This window comes from Microcaecilia unicolor, chromosome 12 (assembly GCF_901765095.1).
Source record: "Microcaecilia unicolor chromosome 12, aMicUni1.1, whole genome shotgun sequence".
Classification (NCBI taxonomy): Eukaryota; Metazoa; Chordata; class Amphibia; order Gymnophiona; family Siphonopidae; genus Microcaecilia; species Microcaecilia unicolor.
The window spans coordinates 24,327,552-24,344,548 of NC_044042.1; the positions used below are offsets into that span (position 1 = coordinate 24,327,552).

The following is a 16,997-nucleotide window of genomic DNA, read 5'->3' on the forward strand; positions in this document are numbered from 1 at the left end:
AGTGTGTCTGGTGGCTTTTTACCCGCTGCAGTAAAAAGGACCCTGGCACACAGGAAAAATGGCCCCCGCCACTAGCGCAGGGCCCTTTTTCCCACAGCTTTGTAAAAGGACCCCACAAATACTACCTAAAATTAAGCACCTCCTTATACTGTAGAGTTATCCCCTATGAGGGCAACTCCATGTAGGCAGCCTTAGGACCTACAGTAGGCGCCTGTTCTTTAAAGGAACCCAGGCGCCTAGGTTCTGTTGCAGAATACTAGTGTAATCCAATGTCGTTGGGTCATTGGATATCCTTCAGCCCCAACCCAAGATTTATATCTTTTAGGTACTTCAGTTACCCCAGTTCAATCTTTCTGCTTCTTAAGAGTGACTCTTGACTTCTGTTATATCTTTCTTCTCTCACAATACCTTTACTCTCCTCCGCGGCTGCTTCACTTCATCAATAGCCAACGAATAGTCATCCCCGGCCCCAGAACGGTAAATACGAGCATACCAGAGTGCTTTCTACTTTCTAGCCCCTGCAATCTAAAATAGTCTTGCTTTAGAAATTTGTTGTTTTTTGTTAAGACGGCTTTTTAAAGCAGGGGTTCAATGTCAGTGATTGTGGTTGACCACCAACAGGTGTGCTTTGGACCCCCCCCCCCCCCCCCCTTTTCATAGTCTCATATGCCTTGAGTGATTGTGGTTGTACAGTTTTGGGATCTTGCCAGGTACTTGTGGCCTGGATTGGCCAGTGTTGGAAACAGGATGCTGGATTTGATGGACCTTCGGTCTGTCCCAGTATGGCAACACGTATGTACTTACATACTTATGATGAGACTTGTGACCACTTTTTACTCTTGCCTTTTACCTTTTTCTCCTTGTGCTCTATTTCCTTATTGTTCTCCCCCTTTGTTGTTGTATGTTTGGGTTGCTCTTTCTTCTCCCCCCCCCCCCCCCCCCCCCACACCCTATATCCTATATGCAGCAACAAGACTCATAGATGGTTGCAAGCGATGTGACCACATCACACCATTTTTGCAAAAGCTTCATTGGCTACCAGTACAATACAGGGCTAAATTTAAAACTCTATGTCTGATCTTCAAGGCCCTGAAAGGAAATGGCCCTGAGTATCTAAAGAATAGGATGATCCTCCACACACCGCCAAGGACACTAAGGTCCTCCCAAGGACTTTCACTAACTACACCCTCTCCAAAAGACATTACACGATGTGATACCCGCATGCGAGCCTTCTCCGGAGTAGCCCCCACACTCTGGAATGCATTGCCTGAAAGGCTCCGCTTAACACAAGACGACCTCTACTTCAGGAAGCAGGTGGAAGCTTGGCTCTTCAACCAAGTCTTCAATGGAAGAAGTACCTAACTTGTTAGTCTCACTCACACACACAAGGAGTGACTCGAGCTGCACATACTGCAACGGGACGTGTTTATCCACTCCTCCATGTGCAACTTTCTTCAAATCAGTCACCTTACTTTCTAATTCTTCCTACTTTCTTACCCATCAATATGTCACAACTTTGCCTTACCCTTCACTACCAATTATAATGTTCTATTACGTGTTGTGTTGACATTGTAAATAGTATACAATGCCATACTTTGTATTGTTTTCAAATATTTTTACTGCTGTAATTGCCTATTGCTCATGTTTGATCTATTCTTACTGTACACCACCTTGAGTGAATTCCTTCAAAAAGGCGGTAAATAAATCCTAATAATAATAGTAATAAATAAATAATATAAATAAATTGTAGTTATTTTTCTGGTTTTGGTCTACCTTTTTAGTTTGTAAACTGCTTAGTTCTGTGCATCAGTCAAAGTGGTATAGTAAATACCAATGAAGAATGCCTGCACTTATGCCAGCCATAGAGCTGGAATGTGCGCCTGCCTAAGCGTGGCAGGGTTGTATATAACTTACAGCATTCTGTAAGTTATGTGTATAAGTGGGAGCTCTGCCTATGTGCCACCCCTGTGTATACCACCCCCCTCTTGCAAATCCATGCTTTGTAAGTTAAGCGAGTATTTGCAGAATAGAATTTAGGCAGAAGTTTTGCATTTACACATAAGCACTTAAGCGCCATTATTCTAAACATTTATGTGCAAATGGGCATATAGGTTATAGAATTACCCTTCATATGTCTAAATCTCTACAGTGCATCACCTTGGCCATCAGGAGACAGCCTGGAGGAGATAAGAGGCTTACATATAGGTTTATCTATATATAAGAATAGAAATCCCCAAATCTGGGTGATACCCCAAACCGTTCAGCCTTATAAAATTTGTCTTTCTATCTGAACTTTTAGACAATGAAGAGGATGAGAAGGAACCTGAAGATGGTAAGTGGAAAGGGGACAGAATAAAAGGACATGAAAAGGTTTTGGAGGGTGGGAAAATAGAGGAGGGGTTTTAAAAGGCACTAATTTCTTTTCAAAAAAATTAGCTTCCAGGCTACTTTTCCACTCCATATGGTTATAAACTTGTATTTTCATGCCATGATATTAAACCAGCAAGTGTTGAGGGGGGGGGGGGGGGCGTTGAAGGATAAGGGAAGGTCAGATAACTTCCAAAACATGAAGAATAAAGATACACAGATAGTTTTTAGTGGAGATGGGGAGCTTTACCCAAGCCTCAGGCCTTTTAGGTCCATATTTTTGTCCTGTGACTTGTTGGGCTTCTCTGTTGTTTTTATTGTATGAGCAGAATATAGGAATTGAAATTCAATTCAATTAATACAGGAGTCCTCACTGTCTGACTTACAGGTAGTGTCACATTTTCATGATTTTGCTTTATCAAGCTGTGAACATTGACTGAACAAGTCCTAAAGTGAAATATAAGTTTAAGCACAATGGACTCTCCAACTCCCTGATGGGTCACCAATAACTTTCCCAACTGAGGCCACCAGCCACACAGAGCATGGGAGTCTTGGAATTTGCAAGGGACATTCTTTGCAAAAAAGAGATGTGAACAGCTGTGACTATTATTTCCCCCAAATCACTTAATTCCAAGAGACAACTCATCATTCCTCCCATCTATCTCCCCAGGCCCTAATGAGGCAAGTCATGTTGTCACTCACCTCCACAGACTTCAGTGAAATGATCTTTCTAAATACCAGAGAGTTACCATGAAAATTCCTCTGCTTCTTAAGGAGCAATGGGCAGCTCTGTTTGTTAACAAGTCCAGATTTCTACCAGTTCACTGTTGTTGTCTAAATGAGTATCATGCAGTAACCTACTGTGTTTTCTGCAGCTGGAGACGACAAGCAGCAGGGTGAAGGTAGGGTACTGAGAGGCTCCACATAGCAATCCTAATCAGATAGGGCCAAGATTTCTGCATGAATCCCTCAATCGGTCCATAGACTCTCTAGAACTTTGGCCTTCACTCCCAGTCCTTGAGGGGCGCCAATGGGTCAGACTTTTAGGATGTCCCTAATGAATAACTAATCTACAACACGTCAACACCTAAAACAGAGCAGTGCCACCTGGTGGCCTTACAATAGATAGCAGTCTCTAATATAGTAGGCTATAGTGGTGGTTGTATTATCTCAATATGTTTTTTGTAGAGAGCCATAAATGTAATGGAGGTAAGACCAGGATCATCTCATCATACTATTTATGGCATTGAGTTTGTTGGCAACCCTAGTAAGCAGTGAGAGGTCAGTCAAGAGCACTATGCCCAGATGCATTTTCATGATTACTAATCATTTGGAAGAATAATGATGCAGTTTTCTTTGCACTGACTTATTCTTATTTTATTTGGTTTATGTGGGCCACAGAAGAATCCAAACCAAGACCCAAGTAAGTAGAGCATGTCCTCTGCCTCACTTTATAAACCTTAATGAGGATTTCTAAATGAAAGATAATACGGTAGACTTTGCTTTTACGGAATGTTAAGAACTGCAGAGGTAGATTACAAATGGGTTACTCCTACAGGCAGAAATAAGCTAGCGACAGAGAGATGTAGGACCTTGAGTTAATTAGTACTAAAGGTTAAATCTGATGAAAATCAAGTCAGATCCGAGTTAGGGTGAATGAGTCCCTTGACCAAATGGAGATTTTGTAAAGGTGGTATCGAACTGTTCAGAAGGTTTGTTAGAGTACTCAGGGGTGAGGAAGAGGGATTTGGTGTTTGGTGGGTGTAGCTGGTCTCCTTAAAGGATACAGTTTCTTATCTACAATATGTTTTTCCTTTCTTGAATTTTCTCTTGATGTTAAAGGTCTACATATCTGTTGGGAGCATGATAAGGGAGGTGATTGGGTTACTACAGCAAGCTAAGGGTTATGAGAGGATGGCAAATGGAGGGGAAATTGATCTATGTGGGTGTTTTACATTTTGTGAATGACTATAGCCAACATGGGTGTTCTTTCTATATAAAACATCAATCAATAAAATTTTCTTCTTTCTAAGATAAAAATCAAATCAGATCTGAGGCACTCAGATTCATTTGTGTAATTTGTAGCTGAAGCCCAAGACAGATTTCTAAGGGGGTGTCAGTATATATTGTACCGGTTAGAAAGAAAGCATTTTTTTAGTGGCTTTTAACTCTCTGACTAAAATCTGTCAGATCACCTAGATTTTGGCAGCAGCTGAAATTCATCTGGGATTGTTTTGATGCTGAAGTATATTGGCACACTCTTAGTCTAGGAATGAACAGACAGACAGGGTATACTGGAAAACCGTGTCTGGGAAATCGGTGGTTGTATTAGGCACCGTTGTCTCGCGGGGAGGGGGGGGGTCTTTTCTGTTCAGGCCCATCTATGAGCCTTTCTGAAACAAAACAGAAGCACCCCAGCTTGCTGGAGTGTTCAGTGAAACCATCGTCACCCAGCACCATTTGTGGCTGGTACCAGGAATTGAAGGCAATCCCTTAAAGTGTTAGTTCAGTGTGCTAATGCGCCACTGTTCTATGGAAGCGAAAAAAGAAGAGGAAACCCCTATGAATCAAGGCACAGAGAATAAAAGAAAGCAGGGGAGGACCAATCCAGTTCCAACTCAAGGGTAAACAGCAATTTTATTAGTCGGACTCGATGCTGATCTGCGTTTTCTCATGGGGGACACCTGCCTCAGGAGTCAACTGAGTGAATTATTACTGTTCCTTGTGACTGCATTTTTTTTTGGACAGTTGCAATTCACTTGCGGCACACAATACTTCACTCGGTTGGTATTTGGATTACTAATGACACTGTTGTTTAACACACCTTGTAAAGTGTCTGCTTGTGTTTGTGTGCATAGGTATCCATACCCATCTGGATTGATTTGTTGACTCCTGAAGCAGGCGCCCTTGCCCCGAAACACAGATCTGCATCAAGTCTGACTAATAAACTTGTTTTTTACCCTTGAGTTGGTCACCATATCTCAGAAAAGATATAGCGGAATTGGAAAAGGTTCAAAGAACATCGACCAAAATGACAAAAGGGGATGGAACTCCTCTCATATGAGGAAAGGCTAAAGAGGTTAGGGCTCTTCAGCTTGGAAAAGAGACGGATGAGGAGAGATTTGATTGAGGTCTACAAAATCCTGAGCGATGTAGAACGAGTAGAAGTGAATCGATTTTTTACTCGTTCCAAAATTGCAAAGACTAGGGGACAATCAAGGAAGTTACATGGAAATACTTTTAAAACAAATAGGAGGAAATATTTTTTCACTCAACAAATAATTAAGCTATGGAACTCTTTGCCGGAGGATGTGGTAACATTGGTTAGTGTATCTGGGTTTAAAAAAGGTTTGGACAAGTTCCTGGAGGAAAAGTCAATAGTCTCCTATTCAGACAGACAAGGGGAAGAAATTGCTTGCCCTGGGATTGGTAGCACAGAATGATTCTACTCTTTGGGATTCCGGAATCTTGCTTCACTTCAGGGTTCTGGAATGTTGCAACTCTTTGGGTTTCTGCCAGGTACTTGTGACCTGGATTGGCCACAGTTGGAAACAAGATTCTAGGCTAGATAGACCATTGGTATGACCCAGAATGGCTACTCTTATATTCTTATGTAACTGTATTGGTCCTCCTGTTCTTTCTTTTTTGCACTACACTGTTCTATGGAGCCATTTTTTTTATGAATGACCATCATTGTTGTCCTTTGCAGGTCGTTTATGCCTAACTTGATACCCCCCAAGATCCCTGATGGAGAGAAAGTTGACTTTGATGTAAGTCTGGAAGGCTTTTTTTACATTCCAATGTGGAACCAAACTCGCAAATGTACCTCAGGTTGCAATTGCTTCGTACAGGGAATATTTGCTTAAAGGAGTAGCTCCAACGGAAAGCATTCTTTAACATAGTTCAATGGTTAGATAACACCATTCACTAAGATCTCCCTTTTTGCTGTAAATTCTAGTCTCCTTTCTAAGAGGTGATATGAGTGCACCAGGCCCAATTTTGCTGCCTCCAGGTCCTTCCCCTGCATGCTGTTTCTGTTGTCCATAGAGTATGATCACCCTTAGTATTTACAACAGGCTATAGAAATGACTTCAATTCACATTAAAGGTCAACTGACTATGTCAGAAAGACCTCCCCCCCCCCTTCCCGATTTCCACCACAAAAATCAGGGAGTGTCTGCAAGTGAGCACTCATTCCTCCTTGGGCTCTTCTGCACTACAAGGGCTTTTTGGTTTTGATGTTATTATCACTTACTGGATGTGCTGATCTTACACATAGCAAGATCAGCAGAACTGGTCTGTGAATGTTAAACACATTAACACAAGGTGCCACCATTGTGTGAGTGAAAGTAGTGGCATACAGGCAGGAAACTGATGTCACACCTGCCAGGGGATTTGTCAGCCTCTGATCTAGCATCAGACTGAGACTGTGTGTGTATATCTGGTGCCCCTTCCAGGACATTCATCAGAAACGCATGCGGAAGGACCTGAATGAGCTGCAGACACTGATTGAAGCCCACTTTGAAAATCGCAAGAAGGAGGAGGAAGAGCTGGTTGAACTCAAAGACAGGATCGTAAGACTAAGAATCTCCTTTGTGCCGAGTTTCAGATGTATTCCTCTCCCCTACATGAATCAATAGCCCTGTACCCTGTTCTTGCCTACCCCTCTGCAGGAAACACGACGGTCAGAGAGGGCAGAGCAGCTGAGGATTCGCACTGAGAGAGAAAAGGAGCGACAGACCCGAGCAGCTGTGAGTATCCTTGCATAGCTATTGGCTATAGTCATTAACAAAATGTAAAACACCCACATAGATCAAATCAATTTCCCCTCCATTTGCCATCCTCTCATAGCCCTTAGCTTGCTCTAGTAACCCAACCACCTCCCTTGTCATGCTCCCAACAGAGCTGTAGACTTTTAACATCAAGAGAAAATTCAAGAAAGAAAAACACAATGTAGATACGAAACTGTATCCTTTAAGGAGACCAATTACTCCCACCATACGTAAAATCTCTCTTCCCCATCCCAGACTACTCTAACAAACCTTCCCAACAGTCCGATACCACCTTTACAAAATCTCTGTGTGGTCAAGAGACTCATTCACCCTTGGGACAACCAGCCTACCCAGTTGCTCTGGCCTACAATGATCAAGCTAAGGATATATCCCAGTTATCACTCATACAGCCACATTCCATGTTTCCTTGGTAATAGTTCCTGTGGTAGCACACTCAACCTAGTTAATTTGGTGTCAATTACTCTTACCCTTCTCTTTTTCTGACCCCACCTTCAGCCTGGGGTCCCTAACTTCACTAGTGGGCAATTATCTAGCAGCTGAGCCAGCAGTCCAGTATTGCTTAAATAGACCAGGGTTAGAAGCTAAATCAGCTTGTGGGTTATCTCTGCCTCTCACTATATTTATGGCGAAGTTCCTGGATATATGTTAAACCTCATACATCTACCACCTAGAAACAGTACCAGATTATCCCGAACTTACTTAAATTTGCATTATCCAGACTGCAGTGGTCTTAGATACAAATCAACTTATGCATCCAGCTTTTCTTACATAAGTACACAACTGTGGAACGCTCTGCCCAAAACCTTGAGATCTATTCATAACCATCTCAACTTCAGGAAATTACTGAAAACCAACTTGTTTAAGAAGGCCTATCCCCCTGACCCAAATTAACTTTCTACTTCCTGCGAAACAGAAAAACTATGGACCGTATTGGACTTCTATCACCACCCCCTCTTTATTTCATTGTTGCTCTATACTTACGTCTTTTCCAAGTTGATTTCTATATTGTGTACTTGTATTTTATCGAACCGGAGCCTGCCTCTCCGGTATTGTGTAAGCCACATTGAGCCTGCAACTAAATGGGAAAATGTGTGATATAAATGTGTTAAATAAATAAATAAATAAATATTATTATTTTATTACATTACATTAAAGACTTCTATTCTGCAGTTTCCTATCAGTTTAATGCAGATCCCAAAAAAGTAATCATCTGGAATTGTAAAAGTAAAAGTATCAGTGGTTCTCAACCTTGTCCTAGAAATTTGCTTAACCAGTTGGGTTTTTAGGATATCCTTAATGAAGAGGCATCAGAAAAATCTGTATGTATGCAAATCTATCTCATGAATATTTATTGAGGATATCCTGAAAAAAACCGTAGTGAATGGGTGTGGCCCTAAAACTGGCTTGAGAATCACTGCGCTAGATATTAGGACGAGGTCAAGGTTAGATGAGATCTATTTCAAGCCCGACTTTGACCTATCTCAGCTCTGGCTGGGCAGTTGGGTACCAAGAATGATTAATTCTAAATACTGTTCTAAAGGTCATGATAGGATGCCATAAAGTCCACTTCAGCTGCCAAGTGACCCAGTTCCTGGAAAGAAACCGTGGACCAGTATTGGTTGCTTTGATGTTTAGTTCCTTATGCATTCTGGTACTTGTATTGCTGATTTGTTATATGGAAAAAAAGCAGAACCACGAGTCCCAGGGAGACAATTTTCACAACCCATTTACCTGGGTAACTTGCTGCTTACCCAAGTTAATAGGATGTCTGAAAATTGCTCATCTGTTCCACAGAGAGTGGTATATGCGGGGATTCACAGCCTCTACTTTTTTACCCACAAGAAAAAGAGGAGCATAAAGCAAAGTTAAAAAGGTTTTGCCTTTATTTTCTTAAATTAGTGATTCCTGAGCAAAGCATATCAAGGCCCAGAGGTACACAAAGCAATCCAACATGTTTCAGTATTTGAACTTCTTCATGAGAACATGTTGGACTGAATCTTGTCCTTTCCCTTCACCTGATTTAGGTGCCATATGTATCCTAGTTTGCAGTTAGCCTCAAGGTTCTTCCATTGGCCAGGAAAACTAAGCCACAATAACCTATTTGCCCATCGTCAGCGCTGAGGGAGACTGTAATCAGTGATATCATTTTCTGTTATTGACAGGAAGAAAAGGCCCGAAAAGAGGAAGAGGAGAACAGGAAGAGGGCGGAAGAGGATGCTAAGAAGAAGAAGGCCATCTCAAATATGTCTTTACATTTTGGTGGCTACTTACAGAAGGTGATCTAGAACCCATGAAAATGTGGAGCACCAACTCTGTTTTAGCCGAACATAAAATGTAATTTTTTTGTCTACAACAGACAGAGAGGAAGAGCGGGAAGAAGCAGACCGAACGGGAGAAGAAAAAGAAGATCCTGGCAGAGAGACGGAAACCCCTAAATATCGACCATCTGACTGAAGACAAACTTAGGTGAAGGAGATTTAGCATGTAGGCCAAACTCTTTGACATGGAGAAGTAGGAACACACAAACACACATATATGCATGGCAGTGTGCATAGGCGGTCGGTGGCCCAACTGTTTGGGGAGGCTAAAGGGGGCGTGGTTAGGGGTGGGGTGAGGGGTGGAGCTTAAATCCATAATTGTCTGATAACACAGAAAAAAATAAATAAAAATAAAAGTCACAATTAATACCTTTTATTAAATTTAAATATTAGATATGTATCATATGTCAAAGAATAAAGTGGTTGCTCAAAGCATATTCTAAGCACAATCACTGAACTGCAAAACACTATGCACAACTTTGTGCAAAAACACACTCAGAACCTTACTGTACCATAAATATTACACTGGGCAGAACCTAATACACCAATATACCACCCATACGGAAAATGCAGACCATCAACAATATGAAACAAGGGATCATATCATCACAATTCTCATGTAGAGCCACAAAACACCCTAATTCATGTTTAATGTGGGATAAAATGCCATAAATAAGTAAATAAGTATAAACTTTTAATGTTGAGCACCTGATTCTCAAAGTGGACATATTCCAAACACTATAATGAAAATAAAATGATCTTTTCTACCTTTGTTGTCTGGTTGTCCGATTCTGCTGCTATCTGTTCTCAGTGCAGGTCAGGAAGTCATCCTAGTTAAATATCTCCCTGGCAACCCAGCCAACCCCCCCTCCCCCTGCTCTCCCAGCAGTAAGGTAAACAAATCATAAACCAATTTCTGCAATTGCTTACAAAAGGCTAGAGGGCTTTCACTGCAGCTCCTGCTGTGAGGATGGAGGTAAATCAACAATTTAAACCTCTCAGAGCACAGCAGGGGAGGCTTAGCCTGTCCAAGCCTCTTATACCAGGCGCCTATGGTAGTGTGTTAGTATACAGATTTTCTACTAGGTAAGGAAAGCAGGTGAAGAAAGAGCTGGACTATTGTTAAACTCGATATGACATCAAAACTGGAGGAAATAGGTGACGGGGTTGTAGGACAGGTGTATTTAGGGTCCCTTTTCTTAAGACACGTAGGTGCCTGCGTGAGTATAATGTGCGTGCCTTGGGTGGTAATTCTAATTTTGACGCGCATCCAAAACGCGAGGCAGAAAATAATTTCTAGTTTCTACTGCATGGCGCTAACCGGGTGGTAATCGGCAGTGCACTGACAATTACCATCCGGTTAACGCGTGAGATGGGTGGCGGTAAGATCTCAGGCCCAAAATGGACACCTGCTGATTTTTATTTTGCCACACGTCCATTTTCAAGAAAAAAAATGACCTTTTTTTGCAGGCGCGCTGAAAAATGGACCTGCGAGCGTCCAATACATGCTTCTGCACAAGCGCAGGCCATTTTTCAACGCACCTTTGTAAAAGGCCCCTTAGAGTTTTCAGGATTCAGTTAGCGCAGGGCAGGTTTCTCAGGGCTTGTAAAGAGCAGATGCAGTCCTCATTTCATATGAGCTGATTAGGACTTCAATATTTATTATACAAAGTTCTAAAATGATTTATGCAAAAGATGGTCCTGAGCTAATGCATGAATCCAGCTTACAATTTACAGATATACCTGAACTATACCATCCTTTGCACTTTCTATACTGAGCAGATACAGGAAGCCTAACCCTTGAACACTGGTCAGAAATTTATTAAGAGAGTCCAGGGGAAAGCTATCATCTACAAGAGTGGTCTTCCCTCCCATCCTCAAGGGCCTCAAATGGATCAGGCTTCCAGGATATCCCTTATGAATATGCATGAGAGAGATTTGCATACAGTGGAGCTAGTATGTATGCAGATCTAGCTAATATAGATTCATTAGGGATATCCTGAAAACCTAACCCATTGAAAGCCCTTGAGGACTGGGTGTGAAGACCATTAATTTATGACTTATTTGTTGCCCTTTAGTTCCACGTAGAGAAATGTAGTCACCCACAGCAGGGAACATTTCCAATCTACCACGGACCAATCATAGAAGAGGCACTATTTTTCATTTTCATAAGTGTCAATATTTTATCATTACTAGGATGTAAATTTGAAGTACTAGAGGGAAAGTCATTCTCTCTCACTTTCTTTTGCCATTTATGTAGATTGAGGTACACTAGGTAGGGGTGGGGGCAGTGGGGTGTTGGGGGCAGGAGCGAGCACCTGCTTGCTCCTGCCCCTAGTGGCAGCTTCTTCAAAATGGCTGCCATGACCTCTTGTGGCAAGCCTTGAGGAACTGCAAGTACCGCGAGAGGTCGTGTAAGTCATTTTAAAGAAGCTGCTGCTAGGGAGTGGGGGTTGCTCCTGCCCCCCAACACCACACTGGATCATCAGGGAAGTCAGGTAGGCCCCAGGGGGTTCTATCCTGACTGGGGGGTGGGGATGGGGATTCCACCTAGGGGGCCTGTCCTGGGGTGCTGCCCCAGGAGGGCTGTTGTGGGGTGGGCCGCACATTGGGAGGGTGCCAGAAGGGGGTCAGGAAGGGGTTCTAGCCTGAAATTCAGCTGGGGCCCACATATGATAAGCGGGTGAATTTAGGACAGCTTTTATCACTCTTTCTTGTTATGCTCCTGCAGGGATAAAGCACAAGAACTATGGCAGTGGATATACCAGCTGGAAGCTGAGAAATTTGACCTACAAGAAGAGTTCAAACTGCAAAAATATGAGGTATATTTCTCGCGTTATAGACTTCAGCTCTGTTTGCATGGTCTGCACCTTCAGCATCACGTAGGGATTTCCTGGGTCCCATCGCCTTCATTGACCTCAAAGCCATCGTACCGATCGCTCTCAAAAGATACAAGTAGGAACCTACTACACAGTAGCAATCAACCCTTACTGGAGGAAACCTCCTTCATGCACAACATTTGACGTAATATGCTAGGGGAAAATAACTGTTCATGATGCAGTGTTATTATAGCGATCTTTTTACTAAAGTATATTAAGCTGTGAACACGCGAATTAGGGCACATTAACCATTACCACAGAATTGCACTGACAAGTACCACAGTAGCATGAGAGTTTGTACACAGTAATTCACATGTTAATTGTATATTGTGTTAGGAGGCAGGAACTAGGCGAGTCATGGGTGGAGAATGTGTGGGCTGCATAATGCCATGAGCACATGGTAATTAACATGTGCTAACCCAGTGGTTCCCAAACCTCTGGTCCTGGAGGCACAACCAGCCAGTCAGGTTTTTAGGATATCCACAATGAATATTCATGAGAGATTTGTATTCACTGCCTCCACTGCATGCAAATATTTCTCAGGAATATTCATTGTGGATATCCTGAAAACCTGACTGACTGGGTGCCTCCAGGACCAGGTTTGGGACCCACTGGGCTAACCCATTTCTGCATTAGTGCTGCTTTACTTAGATCGTCCTCAATAGGAAGCATTAAGTGCAGCTGTGTTCATTGCGATCAGGTTCTATGCAGGCTAATGCACATGTCTGTGTGTTAATTGCAGAGGACATACTGGGCATGCCCCAAACAATTAGCACACAGCCTTTGTACCTAACACACACTGATTTTTGCAGTTAAGGCAGGTTAAGTGCAAAATTCTTAGTGCATAGTTACTGGCTGTAGGGACTATAACACAGTAATGTAGTGAATGATGGCAGATAAAGACCCGGTGACCCACCCAGTTTTACCAGCTTGAGTTGTGTAGAAATATGCTGTCCCTTGCTTTCAGTGAAATACAGGCCAAGGGCTCAGGCTAAGAGCTAGGCCTCTAAGAATCAAAGATCACCTCTGACACAGATTCATTTCACATCAGCAAATGCTGAAGTAAGCAACTGAGAGCAGACTGAGGGAGGAGGGAATCTGCTCTGTAAATAACAGCTGGACGACTGGCACTAGCAAGAAAGTCACAGGCAAGGATGTTTTGGCTTGTGGAAGATAGTAGTGGGTCAGGTGCAAGTAGGGCAAGAACATCCAGGGGGGCTGAAGGGAACGTAATGACTTGTGAAGTCATTAATTCACAGATGCTGATATCTAGAAGGTACTTGGAAACATGTCACATCATTCGTATCAAAGATGTTGATACTTAGAGCTTGGGAACATGTGAAGTCATTGCTATCAACTGATAATAGGCAAAGACTGCTGGTGAGAAAGTGAGAGTCCATAGGAATGAATGGTACAAGAAATGTATAAAAAGGCAGTCTGCTAGGGTATGGGGGCAGAAGACAGAAGAGAGAAGACAGACTGCACCTGCTGTGTGTCGCGAAGCGCTGTTCCACCATGTTCCAGATATGAATGCCTAATTTCCTGTACTGCCTTTGGTAAGATGCTAATAAATTATCTTCTTATATCCAAGTGTGTCCTTCTAATTGTTGAGGGCGTTAGTACTCAGGCTGTGTAAAACAGGCTGAGAATATACAAGGTGAAAGTAATTACCTATTTTCAAATCAGTAGAAACCCTATTGCCTCACCTGCCCAAACTATTAATACCACGGCCTTTTAGCCTTCTTATAGACTCTACAGTAAATAATCAGTTGCTTGGTCTCTACTCTGATTTCCTTCTCACTTTGGGGCAGTGGTGTAGCCAGACAGCCAATTTTGGGTGGTCCTGAGCCCAAAGTGGGTGGGTACAACATTTTCTTTGCCCCTTCCTACCCCCCACCTCATAATATAAATACTTTAGCTAATGAGAATCCCCAAGCTCTGTCAGCTGAAGACTTTCTCTGAAAGTGGCCAGAACTCCCTTTTACCAAGTTTGATAGGCAGCATCAACATCCCTAAGCCACTAATGCTGACACCCCACGCGTGCTTAGTTGGTGGTGGCTGAAGGATGCTGTTGCCGACTGCAGAGCTTGGTAGAAGAGAGTCCTGGTTGTCTTTGGACACCCCCCCCCCCCCATTGTCCACCATCTCTCTCCCCGTCCCTTGTGCTCCATGTTCAACATCTCTTCCTTCCTCCCTTCCTCCGCCCAACATTTCTCCCTCTCTTGCCCCTCTCCCAAGCAATTTCTCTCTCTCCTTTTCTCCTTTGCTGCATCTCTCCCTTCCCCCATCCTCCCCACCCATATTCAACAGTTCTCCCTCTCTCGCACCTCCACCCCCCTGTGCAGCATCTTTCCTTCATTCCTTTCCTCACCCCACCCACCCCACAACTCTCCCTCTGACCTTCTTGCTTCAGTGGGGCCCGGGAAGCTGCAGCAATTCCCACACGCTGCCTGCCGCTAACCCGGAAGCCTCTCCTCTGTTGCGTCCCGCCGCCCAGGCAGAGAAATAGGAAATTGGCAGCAGACAGTGTGTGGGAATTGCAGCTGCTACCCGGGACATATTGAATAGAGTGACGCAGGACCACGAGAGCCCAGCCTGTTCCCTCCATGCTGCGCTCTCAAGGTGCACCTGCTGCTGGGTGGGCCTAAGCCCAAACTTGGTGGGCCCAGGCCCACCCGTGACCATGCCCCTGCTTTGGGGAGAGAGTAGTGCAGGTTCCCATTCCCTTAACCAGCACTGATTTTCCTGCTTCCCAGTTTCCCATCCAGCCTCTCCACAACTATCCCAAATATGTCTCTCTTTCATTCCTTTTACCTGCTACCCCATGCCCTTTCCCCTCTGGTCCTTTATAACCATGCTCTGTGTCTGTCCCAAGCATTTTAACATTTCAGCTTGGGTTTAGTTGCCACTGCCCCTGTCAGAAAGGTGTTTGTTTTCTATATTTATTTATTTATATCATTTATACCCCGCTTATATAACCTCTTGGATTAGAATATTGACAATTATTGGGACCTGTTGCAATGCTCATGTGGATGAGTTTATAGACACCAAATCAGGTCTTCAAAAGTTAATCACAGCCAGGACTTTGGCATCAGGTGGGATGAAGAAGGGAGGAGAGCACAATGACTAGCTTTATCACATGGGGTTGCTACATCACCAATACAACTTCCAAATGTCCGGTGTTGTACTGGGATGGGATGGGCAATCCATATACATGTACCACATATGGTTCACAGTGGACTTCTTGTTTCTGCACTTGTTGATCCAGTATTCCATCTTCTTCCTGGATTTCTGTGCTGTTCATGTGTCCAGGGGCTTTACTATTTTGAAGTTTCCCCAGATTCTACCCTATATACTAGATGTCATGATTTTGTGCAGAAGCGTGTGTGTCTTTTGTTTGTGTGTGAGAGGTTTCATGCTTCAGTGAATTTCTCTGTGAGCTCAACAGAGTCGATGACTGAATATCTCAGCAGTGGAAGAGGCAAATTAGTCATCTTTTTCAGAGCTAACATGGATTATAACTCCCCAGAAAGTGTTAGGAGTGGTCAACAACGCCAGGCTTGCTCGGCAGCAAGAGTTGCCTGATCATGAGGACCCATTTCCTGTTTCATAATGTTGTTTGACTGATTTCAGAGTGGAGGAGTGGTCTAGTGGTTAAAGAGCCAGTCTTGACAACCAGAGGTGCCCCGTTCAAATTCCACTGCTGCTCCTTGTGATCTTGGGCAAGTCACTTAACCCTCCATTGCCCCAGGTACAAACTTAGATTATGAGCCCTCCAGTGTACCTGAATGTAACTCACCTTGAGCTACTACTGAAAAAGGTGTGAGCAAATCCAACTAAATAAGTGGTGCTGAATATTGGACCTCACAAAGGCTGTCCTACCTTAACCAGGTAGTTATCTGGGTACCACCATTGAATACGAGTAGTACCTGAGTAACTCCTGACAGCTGCCTTCTGCCCAGATGTTCAGTGCCAGTATCTGGACACAATTCAGCCACCAGCATTTAGCAAAATACTGATGATTACCCCCAAAAGTTTCTAGTGCAGAGATTCATGATATGAGATGAGAGTAACTAGTGGGGTAATTAAATTTGCAGACAACACAAAGTTATTCAAAGTTGTTAAATTGCAAGAGGATTGTGAAAAATTACAACAGGACCTTAGGAGACTGGGCATCTAAATGGCAGATGACGTTTAATGTGAGCAAGTGCAACGTGATGCATGTGGGAAAGAGGAACCCGAACTATAGTTACTTGATGCAAGGTTCCACATTAGGAGTCAATGACCAGGAAAGGGATCAGTGGCGTTCCTAGGGGGGCTGACACCCGGGGCGGATCGCCGATGCGCCCCGCCCCCCCGGATGCAGTGTGACCCCCTCCCCCCGGTGAAAGGACACCCCCCACGAACCCCCCCCCCCCCGGATGCACGCCGCTGGGGGGGTGCCGCGTGCGCCTGTCCTCCGTTTGTTCCATGCTTCTTCTCTGCCCCGGAACAAGAAGTAACCTGTTCCGTGGCAGAGAAGAAGCATGGAACAAACGGAGGACAGGCGCGCGCGGCACCCCTCCAGCGGCGTGCACCCGGGGCGGACCGCACCCACCACCCCTCCCCCTAGGAACGCCACTGAAAGGGATGATATGTTGA

The 16,997-nt window shown here is 43.8% G+C and overlaps 1 protein-coding gene across 4 annotated transcripts in view; it reads left to right on the top strand.

Annotated features, from left to right (window-relative positions):
- The window catches only part of TNNT2 (troponin T2, cardiac type), a 49,433-nt gene that overhangs the window by 26,076 nt on the left and 6,360 nt on the right, over nt 1-16,997 (top strand). For all 4 annotated transcript variants that reach the window (XM_030220404.1, XM_030220405.1, XM_030220406.1 and 1 more), the window contains 9 exons: nt 2,300-2,332; nt 3,243-3,269; nt 3,769-3,790; nt 6,077-6,137; nt 6,824-6,940; nt 7,040-7,117; nt 9,322-9,435; nt 9,516-9,625; nt 12,209-12,299. In XM_030220404.1, the coding sequence (XP_030076264.1) occupies nt 2,300-2,332; nt 3,243-3,269; nt 3,769-3,790; nt 6,077-6,137; nt 6,824-6,940; nt 7,040-7,117; nt 9,322-9,435; nt 9,516-9,625; nt 12,209-12,299 (653 nt within the window). The remainder of the gene's footprint in view (nt 1-2,299; nt 2,333-3,242; nt 3,270-3,768; nt 3,791-6,076; nt 6,138-6,823; nt 6,941-7,039; nt 7,118-9,321; nt 9,436-9,515; nt 9,626-12,208; nt 12,300-16,997) is intronic.